Here is a 20,859-nt window from a genome sequence, read left to right on the forward strand (position 1 = left end):
TCAATCCCCCTCAGAATCTTGTATGTTTCAATGAGATCACCTCACATTCTTCTAAACTCTAGAGAGTATCGGCCCATTCTACACAATCTCTCGTCATAGGACAGCTCTCTCACCCCAGGAATCAGTCTGGTGAACCTCCGTTGTACGGGTGGGCGCAAGTGGTTTTAGGCCGTGAGGTGGAAGGATCGCTGACCTCGGGGAGTTGGGCAGGGCTGCGATGGTGGGCTTCGGGCTCAGGGATGTCAGCGATCACGGGCCTCGGGAGCAATGGGGTGCGGGTAGCGAGTACTGGGTGTTGGGACAATCAGTGGCGAGGGGGTGATCGGTACCTCCGAGAGGTAGCGGCAGATGGCAGAGGCCCACATTAAATTTAATGTGTGGTCGGGAGGACCATTCCCCCTCCTGGATCCAAATTCAGGCGGGCACGATTCCTGCACACCATATCAGAGGCTTTGGAGGCCGCTTAGCGGCTGAAAAACAGGCGCTGCCTGGCCGATTATCTCGGCTATTGTCTTTGCCAACATTAAGCAGGAGAAACTTTTGCCTCACTCAGTTTTCGATGTCAGACAAGTAGTTGAAGGCCCCAAGCTCGGGAACTCCCTCCTGGATTGATGCAGGAAGCAGGGAGGTAGAGCTGGGTGTAATGCATACATGTTGAAAATGACCATGTGTTTCCATTCACATGATATCCCTGCTGGAGATCCGGGCAAAATGCAGGCATTACATTGCCTCCAGTAGTGTCTCTTCTGCCCTCTGATATCTCATGGAGAAACTGCCCCCTAAAACTTTCCATAAGTGATATATATGTACAGACATAAATGCATATTTACATAGTGTGGAAATAAAAGAATACCAAATGCTACTAGTTGCTATCTGATTGCGACCTTACCCACTGATCTAAATACAGCGACTTTTCATACTCAGGGTTACTTTACCCAGTCCTTTACTGATGTTTGGCTGAAAGATACAAGCACAGCATGATTTATATTTCTTTCATTTATTATAATCAGTCACAGGAGACAGGTTCCATTACGGTTAAATTCGTTTGCTTTTTCGAATCATGGTGGTGGTGCCTGCAGTAAGTTTCTGTAAAACAAATAGGAATCAGATGAGTCAATGCAATGGAAATCACTATCCAGTGCATGCATATTGTTGTCACATTTTAAACTAGAATAAAGCCAATAGGTGACAGCGACAATATATTAGATCACTGTGAGCCTTTCTGCGTTCCTCTAATTCTGGCCTCTTGACCATCCCTGATTATAATCACTCCACCATCGGTGGCCGTGCCTTCAGTTGCCTGGGCCCCAAGCTCTGGAACTCCCTCCCTAAACCTCTCCGCCTCTCTCTACACCTTAAAGACGCTCCTTAAAACCTACCTCTTCAACCAAGCTTTTGGTCATCTGACCTAATATCTCCTAATGCGGCTTAGAGTAAAATTTTGTTTGATAATCGCTCCTGTGATGCGCCATTGGAACGTTTTCCTTTCATTAAAGGCGCTATATAAATACAAGTTGTTGCTGTTATTCTAATGTGATATAAATGAGAAAAATGCACAATATGCCCACTTTCTTTAAGTGTGGGGTCGCTCCTCCTGGATCCACATTCAGGTGCACAAACTTCCTGCCCATTGTACGCTCTGAGCAACACTGGATGCCATGGACACTTGAGTCTCTGATCTCTAGAGTTCCTAGGGATGCAGAATACCGGGACTGCTTTTAAAGTGACTGTGCTGGTTTCAGCTATTTAAAAATTGTTGAAACCAGCAAAAACAAATGAGCTTTTCAAATAAATTTGTGCTCTGCTCTCCCAGAACCCTGCAGAACCCCCACCTCCCTGACTCAGGAGGGCGTCCCAGTTGTATTGGAACTGGCACCAGGCATTCACTCTCACCTTGGGATGTTGGACAAGGTCCTGGATTTCAGTACTGGTGTTCTGCTCCACCCTAGATCTGTCCCAAGTCCTACCCAGGGGTTTAAATCCCACTACTGCATTGGTGAAACATCTTTCCTTTGTAACATCAGCCACCTGTATTGTATGCAGCTGTTTGTAGAGCTGTTACCACCCGGTGCGGAGGGGAGCGGGCAGGTCTGAGGGCATCCTCGTAGGACTGCTCCTGGGCCTGGCCAAGGTGGCCATTAATCGGTCCAGGCAGCGGGCGGTCGAGGGGATCGTTCAGCCCGACTGCCTGCCTCTCTTCTGCGGCTATATTCGCACCAGGGTGTCCCTGGAGACGGAGCTCGCGATGTCCACCGGTGTGCTCAAGAGGTGGACACTGGAGGGACTGGACTGCATCATTTCAACAGGGAACAAAATTTTAATTTAATTTGATTTGTCAAGTTCCCTTTAATGTTTATTAGTTAATTTGTGAATTTTTGTACCCTTACAAAAGGGGAACTTGGCTTAAAAGTATATTAAAATAGTTATAGAGCTATTGCATTGTGAGTGGCTTAGCCGGATTCAATAAAACCCCAGCCAGTTGGGTTCGGGGGAACCACGATGGGGCAGGTGGTTGTGAGCCTGGTGGATGAACCGGTAATGTGTCGTGTGATTGTTAAACCTTTGCTAATAAACCAACTAGTTCTTAATAGCAACGTGTTGCTAGGAATTTTTAAGCAAAGAACACATTACACCACCCTTATCAACTGTCTGCCTGAAACAGTCACTTTATGAGTAGATTTTCCAATTCTGGACTGCAGTGAAAGAAAGCCTTGCGTTTATATAGCGCCTTTCACAACCACTAGATGACCAAAGTGCTTTACAGCCAATGAAGTACTTTTTTGAAGTGCAGTCACTGTTGCAATGTAGGGAACGCAGAAGTCAATTGGTGCACAGCAAGATCCCATAACCAGCAATGTGATAATGGCCAGATCATCTGTTGATTGAGAGATAAATATTGGCCGGGACACCGGGGCTAACTCCCTTGCTTTTCTTCAAAATAGTGCCGTGGAATCTTTTACATCCACCTGAGAGAGCAGACAGGACCTCGTTTTAATGTCTCATCTGAAAGATGGCACCTCCGACAGTGCGGCACTCCCTCAGCACTGCACTGGGAATGTCAGCCTAGATTTTTGTGCTCAGGTCTCTGGAGTGGGACTTAAACCCACAACCTTCTGACTCAGAGGCGAGGGTGCTGCCCCCTGAGCTACGGCTGACACTGTGACATATCTTGCCCTCTGACAACGTGTTGTGGAAAGGTTTTCCAATATGTGCTGGTGTGGGTGAAATATGTCGGCCACAGCTCAAAGACCGTAAATTTAAATTTTAGAGCAAACTTGTACCTGATTGAGAGTTTAATGTTGTGATCCAGCACCCACCGCAGTTGAATTGAAATTGCCAACATATATTTTGCAGGGAGAGGGAATTTCAGGAAAGTTTTAACAAACTTTTATTTGTAAAACAAAATTTTGGGGACCATTTGCTTGGTGAAAGCGGAATCCAGCCAATTGGCTCACAGTCAAATTTAACCAGAGGGCAGTTTTATCCAGCTCAAATTTCCTGCCACAGGCCTGATCTCACCTATAGATAGATAGATCGATAGATTTTTGGACTCTAAGGGAAATCGAGGGATATGGGGATCAGGCGGGAAAGTGGAGTTGAGGTCGAAGATCAGCCATGATCTCATTGAATGGTGGAGCAGGTTTGAGGGGCCGAATGGCCCACTCCTGCTTCTGATCTTATGTTCTACCAATGAGAACCAAACATTTAAGTGTGAAAAACCTGCTCCTGTCACCAAGGAATTTGTAGTATATATTAATAGCAGCTTATAAGGTTCATAGCAGCCAGTGGGAAATAGCGCTGACAGAGCCAGACTTGGTTTTCCCATTAGTAAGGCCACACAATATTCGCATTGGCACAGACAATAGTCAAAAATGAGAGAAAATGATAATTATGCCCCAGAATCCTCCTGAAACTATTTGATGCAGTTGGCAAAGGGTCTTTTTTCAATTATCATTAACTCCGGAATCATTTAATGCAGGGACGTTACACAACTATTGCCTTATACTGAGGTCCAGCTTATCACCTGCAGTTGTCAAGGGTTGCACAAGATGTTGAATATTTGACGGGATTATAGAACTTGTACTTACTTCAATCATTTGCGACCCTTGCACCTCCTGTACATGGAGGAAGTTTTGCAGCTTACAGACGAGCTTCCCTTCATCCATCAGAACAGTGCACTGTGTAAAACAAAGTTACTGTAAATGTGTGCAACAGAGCTCGGGATCGTGCCGTCTAAAAACTGGGAACGTAAATACCCTGTTTACATTGATACCAGGGAGCTCGGCTCATAGGGAATGGAAGGAAGGCTTGCATTTAGTTGGCACCTTTCACAACCTCAGAACAGCCCAACGTACCTGCCGCCAGTGAAGTGTTGTTTAAAGTGTAGTCACTGTTGCAATGTAGGAAACTGAAAACCAATGCCTAACAATACATGTTCACAGCTTGGATTGAGAGAGAGAAACACAGAAAGGAAAAGTACACTTTGTAAAAAGGAGTTGCTGATGTCACACTGAGATATGGATGAGGGATTTGGCAGCAGATGGGCTGAGGTAGTGGTGGAGGCAAAAAGAAAGAAACATAGAAACATAGAAACATAGAAAATAGGTGCAGGAGTAGGCCATTCGGCCCTTCTAGCCTGCACCGCCATTCAATGAGTTCATGGCTGAACATGCAACTTCAGTACCCCATTCCTGCTTTCTCACCATACCCCTTGATCCCCCTAGTAGTAAGGACTTCATCTAACTCCTTTTTGAATATATTTAGTGAATTGGCCTCAACAACTTTCTGTGGTAGAGAATTCCACAGGTTCACCACTCTCTGGGTGAAGAAATTCCTCCTCATCTCAGTCCTAAATGGCTTCCCCCTTATCCTTAGACTGTGTCCCCTGGTTCTGGACTTCCCCAACATTGGGAACATTCTTCCTGCATCTAACCTGTCTAACCCCGTCAGAATTTTAAACGTTTCTATGAGGTCCCCTCTCATTCTTCTGAACTCCAGTAAATACAAGCCCAGTTGATCCAGTCTTTCTTGATAGGTCAGTCCCGCCATCCCGGGAATCAGTCTGGTGAACCTTCGCTGCACTCCCTCAATAGCAAGAATGTCCTTCCTCAGGTTAGGAGACCAAAACTGTACACAATACTCCAGGTGTGGCCTCACCAAGGCCCTGTACAATTGTAGCAACACCTCCCTGCCCTTGTACTCAAATCCCCTCGCTATGAAGGCCAACATGCCATTTGCTTTCTTAACCGCCTGCTGTACCTGCATGCCAACCTTCAATGACTGATGTACCATGACACCCAGGTCTCGTTGCACCTCTCCTTTTCCTAATCTGTCACCATTCAGATAATAGTCTGTCTCTCTGTTTTTACCACCAAAGTGGATAACCTCACATTTATCCACATTATACTTCATCTGCCATGCATTTGCCGACTCACCTAACCTATCCAAGTCGCTCTGCAGCCTCATAGGATCCTCCTTGCAGCTCACACTGCCACCCAACTTAGTGTCATCCGCAAATTTGGAGATACTACATTTAATCCCCTCATCTAAATCATTAATGTACAGTGTAAACAGCTGGGGCCCCAGCACAGAACCTTGTGGTACCCCACTAGTCACTGCCTGCCATTCTGAAAAGTCCCCATTTACTCCTACTCTTTGCTTCCTGTCTGACAACCAGTTCTCAATCCATGTCAGCACACTACCCCCAATCCCATGTGCTTTAACTTTGCACATTAATCTCTTGTGTGGGACCTTGTCGAAAGCCTTCTGAAAGTCCAAATATACCACATCGACTGGTTCTCCCTTGTCCACTCTACTGGAAACATCCTCAAAAAATTCCAGAAGATTTGTCAAGCATGATTTCCCTTTCACAAATCCATGCTGACTTGGACCTATCATATTACCTCTTTCCAAATGCACTGCGATGACATCCTTAATAATTGATTCCATCATTTTACCCACTACCGATGTCAGGCTGACCGGTCTGTAATTCCCTGTTTTCTCTCTCCCTCCTTTTTTAAAAAGTGGGGTTACATTGGCTACCCTCCACTCCATAGGAACTGATCCAGAGTCAATGGAATGTTGGAAAATGACTGTCAATGCATCCACTATTTCCAAGGCCACCTCCTTAAGTACTCTGGGATGCAGTCCATCAGGCCCTGGGGATTTATCGGCCTTCAATCCCATCAATTTCCCCAACACAATTTCCCGACTAATAAGGATTTCCCTCAGTTCCTCCTCCTTACTAGACCCTCCGACCCCTTTTATATCCGGAAGGTTGTTTGTGTCCTCCTCAGTGAATACCGAGAAGACTTGCATTTATATAGCGCCTTTCATGACCATGGGACGTCTCAAAGTGCTTTACAGCCAATGAAGTACTTTTGGAGTGTAGCCACTGTTGTAATGTGGGAAACGCGGCAGCCAATTTGCGCACAGCAAGCTCCCACAAACAGCAATGTGATAATGACCAGATAATCTGTTTTTTAGTGATTTTGATTGAGGGATAAATATATTGGATAGAAAACCGGGGATAACTCTAAAAACTTCAAAATAGTGCAGTGGAATCTTTTACATCCACCTGAGAGAGCAGACGGGGCCTCGGTTTAACGTCTCATCTGAATGATGGCATCTCTGACAATGCAGCACTCCCTCAGCACTGCACTGGGTGTGTCAGCCTGGATTTTTGTGCTCACGTCTAAGTGGATTTACTGAAACTGTCCTGGTGATACTCAGGGACAGGTCAACTAAATGCATGCATTCATTTAGAAAGGAAGTCTCTGCTGTGCAAAACCGTGTATGTGCACATATTAGGCCAACATTCCCAGCTTATGGATCAGAGCAAAATATTTATAAAATCCATTTTCTACCATGCTCTAGAATTTGAAATAAGCTATGGATGTATAGGTGCACTGCTCCATATCTGACAGTGATACAGGAGGCAGCACAGGGGATCAGAATCAAAAAAGGGGTTCAAAATACCTTTAGCTTTTTGCCATCCATGGAAGTGATTTCCGCTTCTTTTCCGATGGTAAACTGATTTGTTACTGACTGGCGTGGATTTTTTGTTGTGATGACAAAGTCGTCTCCAGTTTGTTTAATTTCAATGGTTGGCTTGATGTCTTTTCCAATTTTTATTACATCTTCTGGAAGAGCTTCAGGATTGAACAAATAGAACTATTGTTACTGAAATGGGCTTTACAGGCATATATCTATTTTTTTTATTCATTCCTGGGATGTGGGCATCACTGGCAAGGCTGGCATTTATTGCCCATCCCTAATTGCCCCTTGAGAAGGTGGTGGTGAACCGCCTTCTTGAACCGCTGCAGTCCGTGTGGTGAAGGTGCTCCCACAGTGCTGTTAGGGAGGGAGTTCCAGGATTGTGACCCAGCGACGATGAAGGAACGGCCGATATATTTCCAAGTCAGGATGGTGTGTGACTTGGAGGGGAACGTGGAGGTGGTAGTTTTTACACAGGATATACGGCCCAGAAACAGGCCATTCGGCCCAACCTGTCCATGCCGGCATTTATGCTCCACTCGAGCCTCCTCCTGTCTTTCCTCATCGAACTCTATCAGCATAACCCTCTATTCCCTTCTTCCTCATGCTTATGTAACCGCTCCTTAAATGCATCGATACTATTCGCTTCAACACCTCCCTCTGGCAGCGAGTTCCACATTCTCACTGCTCTCTGGGTAAAGAAGTTTCTCCTGAATTCCCTACTGGATTTCTTGGTGACGATCTTATATTGATGGCCTCTAGTGATGCTCTTCCCCACAAACATTCTCTCTGTATCCACTCTATCAAAACCTTTGATGGTGTTCCCATGCGCCTGCTGCCCTTGTCCTTCTAGGTGGTGAGGTTCCCATTTGTAAATACAGTTTTGAAGAGGAGGTGAGGGAGTGTTAGGGGGAGACACTATCAAACATCAGAGGCCAGCTATAATCCATTTATCAGATCGTACCTGGCCCAGCGGGAAAAGTAATAGTTTATCATTCTAAAGCACAGTGATTGAGATTTTAACTAAGAAGTGGGGCAGTGATAGTGGCAACTCAAAGCTGTCCTAACTATCCAACCTGCAACAGGTTTCCGCAAAAGCTCAGCCACTTTATCCAATGAGCACCTGACCAATACAGACCATGGAGCTTCCTGCTACAATCCCCATTCTGTGCTGAATTATTCAACCCATGTACATAGATCATTAAAATATCATGGACAGAAGCAAAAAATAATCAAAAAGGCTAATAGAATGTTGGCCTTTCTAGCTAGAGGACTAACATACCAGGCGTTAGAAGTCATGCTACATCATTCCAAAGCCCTGGTTAGACCCCACCTGGAGCACTGTGAGCAGTTCTGGGCATCACACCTTAGGGCAGATATATTGGCCTTGGAGGGAGTGCAGTGTCAATTTATTAGAATGATACCCGGACTCCAAGGGTTAAATTACGAGGAGAGATTACACAAACTGGAATTTAGAAGGTTAAGGAGTGATTCGATCCAAGTTTTCAGGATATCAAGGAGAACTGATAGGGTAAATATTCCCGCTGGTTGTGGAATCTAGGACTAGGGACATAGTCTAAAAATTAGAGCCAGACCTTTCAGGAGTGAAGTTTGGAAACATTTCTCCACATAGAGGGTAGTAGAAGTTTGGAACTCTCTTCCACAAATGGCCATTGATGCTGGGTCAATTGTTAATTTTAAATCTGAGATTGAAGATTTCTGTTAGCCAAAGATATTAAGGATATGGGCCAAAGGCGGGTATATGGAGTTAGGTTGCAGATCAGCCATGATCTCATTGAATGGCAGAACAGACTCGAGGGGCTAACTGGCCTCCTCCTGTTCCGATGTTCCTGATCTTAGCTCGGGTGGTGTTAAGGGTGCTAAAGTTGGCTTCGGAATGAGTGTGTTAGGGAGGGGAAAATTAGTCCAATTTCCGCCTCGGTGCAGAAAGGGGACATCATCGGCGGTTGTGCAGCTACCATCTCAGCTCCTTCACTAAATTCCGCAGGAGGCCACTCCCTCCGGTGAAAACAGTTTCACGCCCTGTTAGTGCCCCTAAGAGGCGCTAATGGGCACCGCAAAACAGAGTAATTTATGGATGCACGCATATATGAAAGAACAGAGTCCCAACAATTAGCTGTATGGATATTTGAATTGTTGAATTATTTAAATACTGATTCTAGATTGTGGCTTGAAAAAATACTCTGGCAAAATAATTCTTCAGTAGGGCCACATTATACATTGAGGTATCAGTCACTGGTCTGGTCAGTCACTGAGTTCGGTTGGTAATGTTGATACTCACCACACATAAAAATAATTATCTGTTTATTAAATAACTATTACAATTTTAATTTTCTATGCCCTGCCCCCTCCACAGATATATTCATTTCATTCTTTAGCGATTCCAATCACACCACAGGCTAAATGTCCTCCAGTATTTCCTGTTCGATAGCTCTCATCTTTTGCACTTTTGCCCAAGTCATCTTCCTTCTCATAAACTACAAGTGCATGTTCAATTAAGGACCTTTCTCCTGAGAGATGGACCATTTTATCCTTCACACTATAACGACTGTCTTATAAATTGGCCAGCCAGATCATCACTGGATTGTCCAGAGATTCCCCTTCCCTTCCCTTCCCCAAACACACAGGGACCTCACAGCTAAAACACAGATGTACAACACACACATGCACATGCACAGATGCAATGCCTATACATGTACCGTATATATGTATGTAGTATCAGTTCATAGAATCAAAGGGCTCAATTTTCCCCAAAGCATTTTTTTGCTGTACTTGAAGAGTTACGCCTGATTTTATTGGGGGGTAAGTACGTCAAAAAAAATGCTCTAAGTTTCCCCGTTGGATTTCTTCATTTTGGTGCGGCGTAACCCGACCTTTAGTTTTGGGGGTGAAGCCTTGATCTGCACCAAAAAGATGGGGTTGCCATGGTAACCAGGGATACAATGTGAGCTGAGGCTGCAAAGTGAAGCATACAGCCAGCTCCCATCACATTGAAAGAATGGAAAACACATAGCAGCAACTTACCTCCAACCCCGCCCGAAGGGCTTGCCGGTCCGTTCTCATTCTCGGTCCCCATTCTCCCAGTCCGGTCTCATTCTCGGTCCCCAAATATTTCTCTCTCTCTCTCTCTCTCTCTCTCTCTAAACTGGCCTAAAGAAATCGTAACTAACTGAGTTACACTGGTGCAAACTGATTGGGGCAACTGTGGTTTTTCAACTTAGGCCAAAAAGAGCGACCTGCTCAAAAAAACCGACGCAAATCACCGGGGGAAATTGAGCCCTTAGAATTACAGAACAGTACAGCACAGAGGAGGCCATTCGGCCCATCGAGTCTGCGCGGCTCTTTTGAAGAGTGATCCCGTCAGTGCCCTTTCCCCGCTCTTCCCCCATATCCTGCAATTTGTTCTCCTTCAAGTATTTATCCAAGTATTTATTCAGTTCAGCTTATACCAAACTGAGCCAAGTCCATTGCAATTGAACCTGGATGGGCTTGCTAAACTTCCAGCTCCCTCCTTCAGCTCAATGACAATGTTTTTGTGCCTTAGTGCAAATCAAAGTTTCTTTCCACATTATCTTTGGAAAGAGATTATATGAACTTCGTCTAAATAAGGAGCGCTTGTGCTTCATTCATTCACATTGAAACAGATTGTGATCTGCTCACCTCTGATGTACAGATAAATATGCCGAGCTTAAGAGCTCAAGAAAGGCTTTAGGCAAGAGTATCAGTGGTTTAAAGAAAAAAAACTGGATTTTCGGCTTTTAGGATTTCGGGGCGTTAATGGCGGCAGGGCGATCCTGATAGCGACCGGGAACAGTTTGCGCCTCAGTCAGCAAAATTCATCCGCTGGGGAGTGTGGGGCGGGGCCCTGAGATTGGGGCGTGGCCTGAGTGTGGGGCGGGGGCGGCGCCCTGAGTGTGGGGCGGGGCCCTGAGTGTGGGGCGGGGGCGGGGCCCTGAGTGTGGGGCGTGGCCTGAGTGTAGGGCGGGGCGGGGCCATGAGTGTGGGGCGAGGCCTGGGCCCTGAGTGTGGGGCAAGGCCCTGAGTGTAGGGAGGGGCCCTGAGTATGGGGCGGGGGCAGGGCCCTGAGTGTGGGGCGTGGCCTGAGTGTGTGGCGAGGCCTGGACCCTGAGTGTCGGGCGGGGCCCTGAGTGTGGGGCGAGGCCCTGAGTGTGGGGCGGGGGCGGGGCCCTGAGTGTGGGGCGTGGCCTGAGTGTGTGGCGAGGCCTGGGCCCTGAGTGTAGGGCAAGGCCCTGAGTGTGGGGCGGGGGCGGGGCCCTGAGTGTCGGGCGGGGCCCTGAGTGTGGGGCGAGGCCCTGAGTGTGGGGCGGGGCCATGAGTGTGGGGCGAGGCTTGGGCCCTGAGTGTGGGGCAGGGCCCTGAGTGTAGGGAGGGGCCCTGAGTATGGGGCGGGGGCAGGGCCCTGAGTGTGGGGCGTGGCCTGAGTGTGGGGCGAGGCCTGGGCCCTGAGTGTCGGGCGGGGCCCTGAGTGTGGGGCGAGGCCCTGAGTGTGGGGCGAGGCCTGGGCCCTGAGTGTCGGGCGGGGCCCTGGGTGTGGGGCGAGGCCTGGGCCCTGAGTGTAGGGCAAGGCCCTGAGTGTGGGGTGGGGGCGGGGCCCTGAGTGTGGGGCGAGGCCTGGGCCCTGAGTGTCGGGCGGGGCCCTGGGTGTGGGGCGAGGCCTGGGCCCTGAGTGTCGGGCGGGGCCCTGAGTGTGGGGCGAGGCCCTGAGTGTGGGGCGGGGGCGGGGCCCTGAGTGTGGGGCGGGGCCCTGAGTGTGGGGCGTGGCCTGAGTGTGGGGCGAGGCCTGGGCCCTGAGTGTCGGGCGGGGCCCTGAGTGTGGGGCGAGGCCCTGTGGGGCGGGGGCGGGGGCGGGGCCCTGAGTGTGGGGCGTGGCCTGAGTGTGGGGCGAGGCCTGGGCCCTGAGTGTCGGGCGAGGCCCTGAGTCTGGGGCGGGGGCGGGGCCCTGAGTGTGGGGCGAGGCCTGGGCCCTGAGTGTAGGGCGGGGCCTTGAGTGTGGGGCGAGGCCCTGAGTGTGGGGCGAGGCCTGGGCCCTGAGTGTAGGGCGAGGCCCTGAGTGTGGGGCGGGGGCGGGGCCCTGAGTGTGGGGCGGGGGCGGGGCCCTGAGTGTGGGGCGGGGGCGGGGCCCTGAGTGTGGGGCGGGGGCGGGGCCTTGAGTGTGGTGCGGGGGCGGGGCCCTGAGTGTGGGGCGGGGCCCTGAGTGTGGTGCGGGGGCGGGGTCCTGAGTGTGGGGCGGGGGCGGGGCCCTGAGTGTGGTGCGGGGCCCTGAGTGTGGTGCGGGGGCGGGGCCCTGAGTGCGGGGCGAGGCCCTGAGTGTGGGGCGGGGGCGGGGCCCTGAGTGTGGGGCGGGGCCCTGAGTGTGGGGCGTGGCCTGAGTGTGGGGCGAGGCCTGGGCCCTGAGTGTCGGGCGGGGCCCTGAGTGTGGGGCGAGGCCCTGTGGGGCGGGGGCGGGGGCGGGGCCCTGAGTGTGGGGCGTGGCCTGAGTGTGGGGCGAGGCCTGGGCCCTGAGTGTCGGGCGAGGCCCTGAGTCTGGGGCGGGGGCGGGGCCCTGAGTGTGGGGCGAGGCCTGGGCCCTGAGTGTAGGGCGGGGCCCTGAGTGTGGGGCGAGGCCCTGAGTGTGGGGCGAGGTCTGGGCCCTGAGTGTAGGGCGAGGCCCTGAGTGTGGGGCGGGGGCGGGGCCCTGAGTGTGGGGCGGGGGCGGGGCCCTGAGTGTGGGGCGGGGGCGGGGCCCTGAGTGTGGGGCGGGGGCGGGGCCTTGAGTGTGGTGCGGGGGCGGGGCCCTGAGTGTGGGGCGGGGCCCTGAGTGTGGTGCGGGGGCGGGGTCCTGAGTGTGGGGCGGGGGCGGGGCCCAGAGTGTGGTGCGGGGCCCTGAGTGTGGTGCGGGGGCGGGGCCCTGAGTGTGGGGCGGGGCCCTGAGTGTGGTGCGGGGGCGGGGTCCTGAGTGTGGTGCGGGGGCGGGGCCCAGAGTGTGGTGCGGGGCCCTGAGTGTGGTGCGGGGGCGGGGCCCTGAGTGTGGGGCGGGGCCCTGAGTGTGGTGCGGGGGCGGGGTCCTGAGTGTGGTGCGGGGGCGGGGCCCTGAGTGTGGTGCGGGGCCCTGAGTGTGGTGCGGGGGCGGGGCCCTGAGTGCGGGGCGGGGGCGAGGCCCTGAGTGTGGAGCGGGGGCGGGGCCCTGAGTGTGGGGCGTGGCCTGGGCCCTGAGTGTGGTGCGGGGGCGGGGCCCTGAGTGTGGGGCGGGGGCGAGGCCCTGAGTGTGGAGCGGGGGCGGGGCCCTGAGTGTGGGGCGTGGCCTGGGCCCTGAGTGTGGGGCGTGGCCTGAGTGTGGGACAATCTCGGGCTAAACAGCCGGCCTTGGAGCGCCCTGAGAGAGGCCTGAGGAGAAAACCGGCCCCTCCATCAAAATCATTCCCAAAAAATAACATAAATCACATAAAATATAAGATAAAACCCAACCACACTGACCCGAGGTGGACATCACTGACCTCACTGTGGCCACTACAGCTCCGGCCGCCCACGTTCCCAGGCGGTCCCACCAGGAGGCACTACAGGTCGGGCGGGAGCCGAATATCAATCCGGTGTCACAACCCGGGCCGTTGTACACCGGCTCACCTCCCGGGGGGTAACACTCCGCGCCCCACCGATACCGGCCCCGAAAACCCCACGGGGCGCTGGGAGCTGGTCGCCCGCCCGGGAGAGCTCACCGCCGCCATTGCCCCTCCTCTGGGGCGCTAACAGAGCAGGCAGGACGGGAAATCCAACCCTTAAGGTTGACTAGCCTCTGTAGTCTTCCCAGCTGTCATTGAAAGTGGGCATGCAGGTACAGCAAGCGATAAAGAAGGCAAATGGCATGTTGGCCTTCATAGCTAGAGGATTTGACTATAGGAGCAGGGAGGTCTTACTGCAGTTGTACAGGGCCTTGGTGAAACCTCACCTGGAATATTGTGTACAGTTTTGGTCTCCTAATCTGAGGAAGGACGTTCTTGCTATTGAGGGAGTGCAGCGAAGGTTCACCAGACTGATTCCAGGGATGGCTGGGCTGTCATATGAGGAGAGACTGGATCAACTGGACCTTTATACATTGGAGCTTAGAAGGATGAGAGGGGATCTCATAAAACATATAAACTTCTGATGGGACTGGACAGGTTAGATGCGGGTAGAATGTTCCCGATGTTGGGGAAGTCCAGAACCAGGGGACACAGTCTAAGGATAAGGGTAAGCCATTTAGGACTGAGGTGAGGAGAAACTTCTTCACTCAGAGAGTTGTTAACCTGTGGAATTCCCTGCCGCAGAGAGTTGTTGATGCCAGTTCACTGGATATATTCAAGAGGGAGTTAGATATGGCCCTTACGGTTAAGGGGATCAAGGGGTATGGAGAGAAAGCAGGAAAGGGGTACTGAGGGAATGATCAGTCATGATCTTATTGAATGGTGGTGCAGGCTCGAAGGGCCGAATGGCCTACTCCTGCACCTATTTTCTCTGTTTCTATATTTCTATCAGCCTTCGTCTATCTGGCTGGTTTACTTTAGGCATATCGATTGCTGTATGAAACCCATGAGTTGGGAGTTGGCGGCAATAACATCAGTTCCATTCCTTAAATACAGCTTTTGCTGCACAAGTCTGGCTTTAATTCAGTTTCCAGGAGACCACCATCAGTGAGACAGCCTGTACTGTGAGCACTGCGAGATCTGGCTCCCTTATCCTGGCAGCAGAGTCAAAGCGTGGAAACTGTGCAGGTAGGCGGTTAAATTTACCAATCCACCTTGGAGCAGCCAGCAGCTGCCAGTTTACCATTCTCACCTGTCCTTTTTAACGTAGGACACGGGGGCTGCTGAGAAACAAACTCAGTCGTTGCCTGGGCACAGACCCATGGCTGCTTCCTGCTGGTTTTCGCCAGAGGAGATTTATCAGGATGTTGCCTGGACTGGAGAATTTTAGCTCTGAGCAAAGATTGGATAGGCTGGGGTTGTTTTCTTTGGAACAGAGGAGACTGAGGGGAGACCAGATTGAGGTGTATAAAATTAGAGGGGCCTGGATAGAGTGGATAGGAAGGACCTGTTTCCCTTAGCAGAGGGGTCAACAACCAGGGGGCATAGATTTACAGTAATTGGTAGGAGGTTTATAGGGAATTTGAGGAGAACATTTTTCACCCAGAGGGTGGTGGGGGTCTGGAACTCACTGCCTGAAAGCGTGGTAGAAACATAGAAACATAGAAAATAGGTGCAGGAGCAGGCCATTCAGCCCTTCCAGCCTGCACCGCCATTCAATGAGTTCATGGCTGAACATGAAACTTCAGTACCCCCTTCCTGCTTTCTCACCATAACCCTTGATCCCCCGAGTAGTAAGGACTTCATCTAACTCCCTTTTGAATATATTTAGTGAATTGGCCTCAACTACTTTCTATGGTAGAGAATTCCACAGGTTCACCACTCTCTGGGTGAAGAGGTTTCTCCTCATCTCGGTCCTAAATGGCTTACCCCTTATCCTCAGACTGTGACCCCTGGTTCTGGACTTCCCCAACATTGGGAACATTCTTCCTGCATCTAACCTGTCTAAACCCGTCAGAATTTTAAACGTTTCTATGAGGTCCCCTCTCATTCTTCTGAACTCCAGTGAATACAAGCCCAGTTGATCCAGTCTTTCTTGATAGGTCAGTCCCGCCATCCCGGGAATCAGTCTGGTGAATCTTCGCTGCACTCCCTCAATAGCAAGAATGTCCTTCCTCAAGTTAGGAGACCAAAACTGTACACAATACTCCAGGTGTGGCCTCACCAAGGCCCTGTACAACTGTAGCAACACCTCCCTGCCCCTGTATTCAAATCCCCTCGCTATGAAGGCCAACATGCCATTTGCTTTCTTAACCGCCTGCTGTACCTGCATGCTAACCTTCAATGACTGATGTACCATGACACCCAGGTCTCTTTGCACCTTCCCTTTTCCTAATCTGTCACCATTCAGATAATAGTCTGTCTCTCTGTTTTTACCACCAAAGTGGATAACCTCACATTTATCCACATTATACTTCATCTGCCATGCATTTGCCCACTCACCTAACCTATCCAAGTCACTCTGCAGCCTAATAGCATCCTCCTCGCAGCTCACACTGCCACCCAACTTAGTGTCATCCGCAAATTTGGAGATACTGCATTTAATCCCCTCGTCTAAATCATTAATGTACAATGTAAACAGCTGGGGCCCCAGCACAGAACCTTGCGGCACCCCACTAGTCACTGCCTGCCATTCTGAAAAGTACCCGTTTACTCCTACTCTTTGCTTCCTGTCTGACAACCAGTTCTCAATCCACGTCAGCACACTACCCCCAATCCCATGTGCTTTAACTTTGCACATTAATCTCTTGTGTGGGACCTTGTCGAAAGCCTTCTGAAAGTCCAAATATACCACATCAACTGGTTCTCCTTTGTCCACTTTACTGGAAACATCCTCAAAAAATTCCAGAAGATTTGTCAAGCATGATTTCCCTTTCACAAATCCATGCTGATTTGGACCTATCATGTCATAATTTTCCAGATGCACTGCTATGACATCTTTAATAATTGATTCCATCATTTTACCCACTACTGAGGTCAGGCTGACTGGTCTATAATTCCCTGTTTTCTCTCTCCCTCCTTTTTTAAAAAGTGGGGTTACATTGGCTACCCTCCACTCCATAGGAACTGATCCAGAGTCAAAGGAATGTTGGAAAATGACTGTCAATGCATCCGCTATTTCCAAGGCCACCTCCTTAAGTACTCTGGGATGCAGTCCATCAGGCCCTGGGGATTTATCGGCCTTCAATCCCATCAATTTCCCCAACACAATTTCCCGACTAATAAAGATTTCCCTCAGTTCCCCCTCCTTACTAGACCCTCTGACCCCTTTTATATCCGGAAGGTTGTTTGTATCCTCCTTAGTGAATACCGAACCAAAGTACTTGTTCAATTGGTCTGCCATTTCTTTGTTCCCCGTTATGACTTCCCCTGATTCTGACTGCAGGGGACCTACGTTTGTCTTTACTAACCTTTTTCTCTTTACATACCTATATACCTGCAAACTTCTTCTCATACTCCATTTTCCCTGCCCTAATCAAACCCTCACCACATTTAAACAAATACTTGGATGTGCACTTGAAGTGTCGTAACCTACAGGGCTACGGACCGAGAGCTGGAAAGTGAGATTAGGCTGGGTAGCTCTTTGTCGGCCGGTGCAGACACGATGGGCCGAATGGCCACCTTGTGTGTCAGACATTAAGCTGCACCTTTTAAATATTAAAATCTTTTAAATATCATTTTTTTCCCCATAATTTTCTAAGAAACTGACCAGTGTAACTAGTAAATGGATCTGTATCATTTTTTAAAGTCATTTCCAGTGGCTTAAAATCAGGTTAGTCCCAGGTGGTAGACAAGTCTAACTCTGATTAATGTAGATATTAGACACTTCAAATCACTGGAGAAATACCACCAACGATGTCTCCGCAAGATCCTGCAAATCCCCTGGGAGGACAGACGCACCGACGTCTGTGTTCTCGCTCAGGCCAACATCCCCAGCATCGAAGCACTGACCAAACTCGACCAGCTCCATTGGGCAGGCCACATTGCCCGCATGCCCGACACAAGACTCCCAAAGCAAGCCCTATACTCAGAACTCCTACATGGCAAGCGAGCCCCAGGTGGGCAGAGGAAACGTTACAAGGACACACTCAAAGCCTCCCTGATAAAGTGCAACATCCCCACCGACACCTGGGAGTCCCTGGCCAAAGACCGCCCTAAGTGGAGGAAGAGCATCCGGGAGGGCGCTGAGCACCTCGAGTCTCGTCGCCGAGAGCATGCAGAAACCAAGCGCAGGCAGCGGAAGGAGCGTGCGGCAAACCAGACTCCCCACCCACCCTTTCCTCCAACCACTGTCTGTCCCACCTGTGACAGAGACTGTAATTCCCGTATTGGACTGTTCAGCCACCTGAGAACTCACTTTTAGAGTGGAAGCAAGTCTTCCTCGATTCCGAGGGACTGCCTATGATGATGATGATCAAAAATGATCATTTTTGGTGATTAAACGCATTTTCAGCTACATTAATAAAGCTGCACCAAGTTACCACTCTTCAACACATCAATGACTATTTTTTAATGTAAAAAAAATTACGTTCTAAAATGCCGCCCGATTGCACTGGTTCATGGCAGATTTTGATGTTCGGTGAGATGCAAATGGGTTTCAGCCGAATCTTAAGCAAAAATACCACTGCGGAAAAGCAGCGGAATTCCGAGCACAATTTGCACCGGATCACCGTGACGCCCAAAGCGGAAACTCTTGGCCCAGATCGTTAGTCATTACTCACAGTCGTTAGTATAACTTACAGAGAGCTCGCAGAAAGTCTTCAATGTTCTCCTGGGAGTAGACCTGCCATGTTCCAGAGAATGCCATTTCCTCAGAGACTTGATTACACTATGCTGCAGGCAAATGGGAAAATGGTTAGCAAAGTAGAACGTGGCTTTTATTTGACCAGTATTTATATCCGGCAGTGAGAATGGGCAGATGCAGATTTGTTAATAATTTGGCTACAAAACGGGTCTAAAGGTTTGAGTCTAATCATTAACTGAAAAGTAATCAAGTAAGGCCGCTTTGAACAAACAAAAAGATAGATTCTTGATGTAAGTAACCTAACATTCATTCTAACTCATTCAATGCTCAAAGTCAGGTGGAAGATTCACTTTTCTTTCAAGGCCAATGCACTTTTTCTAGGAGTACAGGATTAGGATCAGGTAATATCCTGCTTTGTGTTTAGTGGAATATTTTTTGATTTAAACTTATATCTATCAGGAAAGGATGAACAGGCTGGGTCTCAAGGCTGAGGGGTGACCTAATAGAGGTCTTTAAAATGATGAAAGGTTTTGATCGAGTGGATACGGAGAGAATGTTTCCACTTGTGGGGAAGAGTATAACTAGAGGCCATCAATATAAGATAGTCACCCAGAAATCCAATGGGGAATTCAGGAGAAACTTCTTTACCCAGAGAGTGGTGAGAATGTGGAACTCGCTGCCACAGGGAGGGGTTGAAGCAAATAGTATCGATGTATTTAAGGGGAGGCTGGACAAGCATATGAGGGAGAAGGGAATAGAGGGTTATGCTGATAGATTTAGATGGGGAAAGACGGGAGGAGGCTGGAGTGGAGCATCAAAGTCTGCACTGGAAGACTGTTATTTGAGGCATTTCTGGTTGGAGATGATCTTGGTACACGTGGTATGCCTGCAGCAGCCAGGAGCAGCCAAACCCCATTTCTGGCACAATTTGTCAACATAGTAAAGAAAGGGTGGAGGTCCCGACGCACTGGGGTTCAGCCCCCTATTCTGGCTCACACTAAGTGCTCTGCCCCCCGCCTCTCCGCCCACCCCCCAGCCCTAGTCATTGTGGGCCTACAGCTTTTAACTGTGGAACTCGATGGCAATTTACCAGAACGAAAGATTTATTTTGAGGTAAGTTGACGGCATAGCATATTTTGCTGCACAGAATCACAAAAAAAACACATCAAAGATTCACTCTGTTGCTATAGCGATGCGATTCAGCCATTTTTTTCTCCCATTTTACCCCCTCTGCTCTCCTCTGTCCTGAAGAACTGATTGAAATACCTTCCTCTTGTCACTATTACTTAGCAACATTGCAAATAAATGCAAGAATAGTTTTCCTGGCTGGTAGTTCTAGTTAAATTGTAAACGTGTTCTGTTTGAAGGGTTTTTTGTCAACAATTATGCTGGCATAATTTTTTTAAATCTATTTTGAAAAATGAAGGCACCAAATAAACAATTAAAATCTTTGCACTGGATTTTCGACCTTCTGCCACCCCTGTTAGTGCCCCGGGGGGAGTGGCAATAGCGGCGGTGAGCTCGCCCGGGCGACCAGCTCCCGCGGGGTTTTCGGGGCCGGTATCGGTGGGGCGCGGAGCGTTACCGCCCGGGAGAGGCGAGTGGGTGTACAACGCCCCGGGTTGTGACACCGGATCGATATTCGGCTCCCGCCCGACCTGCAGCGCCCCCTGGTGGGACCGCCTGGGAAAGCGGGCGGCCCGAGCTGTAGCGGCCGCAGTGAGGTCAGTGATGTCCACCTCGGGTCAGTGTGGTTGGGTTTTATTTTATATTTTATGTGATTTATGTTGTGTTGGCGTGGGCTATTTATTCGGAATGTTTTTGGTGTTTTTTTCAGGGTTTTATCCCCCCAGACCTCTCTCAGGGCGCTCCGAGGCCGGCTGTTTAGCTCGGGATTGTCCCATGCTCAGCCGGCCTAGCGACCTGAGAGAGGTGTGTAACCCCTCCCCTAGAGCCCCACCCACACTCAGGGCCCCGCCCCACACTCAGGGCCCCGCCCCCGCCCCACACTCAGGGCCCCGCTCCACATTCAGATCCCCGCTCCGCCCCACACTCAGGCCCCGCCCCACACTTGGAGCCCCGCCCACACTCAGACCCCATCTGACACTCAGGGCCCCACCCATACTCAGACCCCGCCCCACACTCAGGGCTCCGCCCACAATCAGGGCCCCGCCCCACACTCGGGGCCCCGCCCACACTCAGGCCCCGCCCCACACTCGGGGCCCCGCCCACACTCAGGGCCCCGTCCGACACTCAGGGCCCCACCCATACTCAGACCCCGCTCCACACTCTGTGCCCCGCCCACACTCAGGCTCCGCCCCACACTCAGGGCCCCGCCCCACACTCAGGGCTCCGCCCACACTCAGGCCCCGCCCCACACTCAGGGCCCCGCCCACATTCAAGCCCCGTCCACACTCAGGTCCCGCCCCACGCTCAGGCACAGCAGATGAATTTTGCTGACTAAGGCACAAACTTTACCGC

At 50.5% G+C, this 20,859-nt stretch overlaps 1 protein-coding gene across 1 annotated transcript; it reads right to left on the reverse strand.

Moving 5' to 3' along the window:
* Positions 1 to 1,035: 1,035 nt before the first annotated feature.
* fabp10a (fatty acid binding protein 10a, liver basic) lies at positions 1,036 to 18,441 on the reverse strand. The gene is made up of 4 exons (XM_070898385.1): positions 18,375 to 18,441; positions 6,979 to 7,151; positions 4,089 to 4,178; positions 1,036 to 1,086 (listed from the first exon to the last, which is right to left on the reverse strand). The coding sequence occupies exons 1-4, from the start codon at positions 18,439 to 18,441 to the stop codon at positions 1,036 to 1,038; spliced, it is 381 nt and encodes a 126-aa protein (XP_070754486.1).
* Between the last annotated feature and the right edge of the window lie 2,418 nt (positions 18,442 to 20,859).

Source organism: Pristiophorus japonicus, chromosome 14 (assembly GCF_044704955.1).
Source record: "Pristiophorus japonicus isolate sPriJap1 chromosome 14, sPriJap1.hap1, whole genome shotgun sequence".
Taxonomy (NCBI): domain Eukaryota; kingdom Metazoa; phylum Chordata; class Chondrichthyes; family Pristiophoridae; genus Pristiophorus; species Pristiophorus japonicus.

Coding starts and splice junctions, on each gene's coding strand:
- fabp10a (XM_070898385.1), bottom strand. CDS start 18,441: ATGGCATTCTCTGGAACATGGCAGGTCTACTCCCAGGAGAACATTGAA. Junction 4,179..6,978: donor TGGATGGCAAAAAGCTAAAG/GTATTTTGAACC, acceptor TGTTTTACACAG/TGCACTGTTCTGATGGATGA. Junction 1,087..4,088: donor AAGGGTCGCAAATGATTGAA/GTAAGTACAAGT, acceptor TTTGTTTTACAG/AAACTTACTGCAGGCACCAC.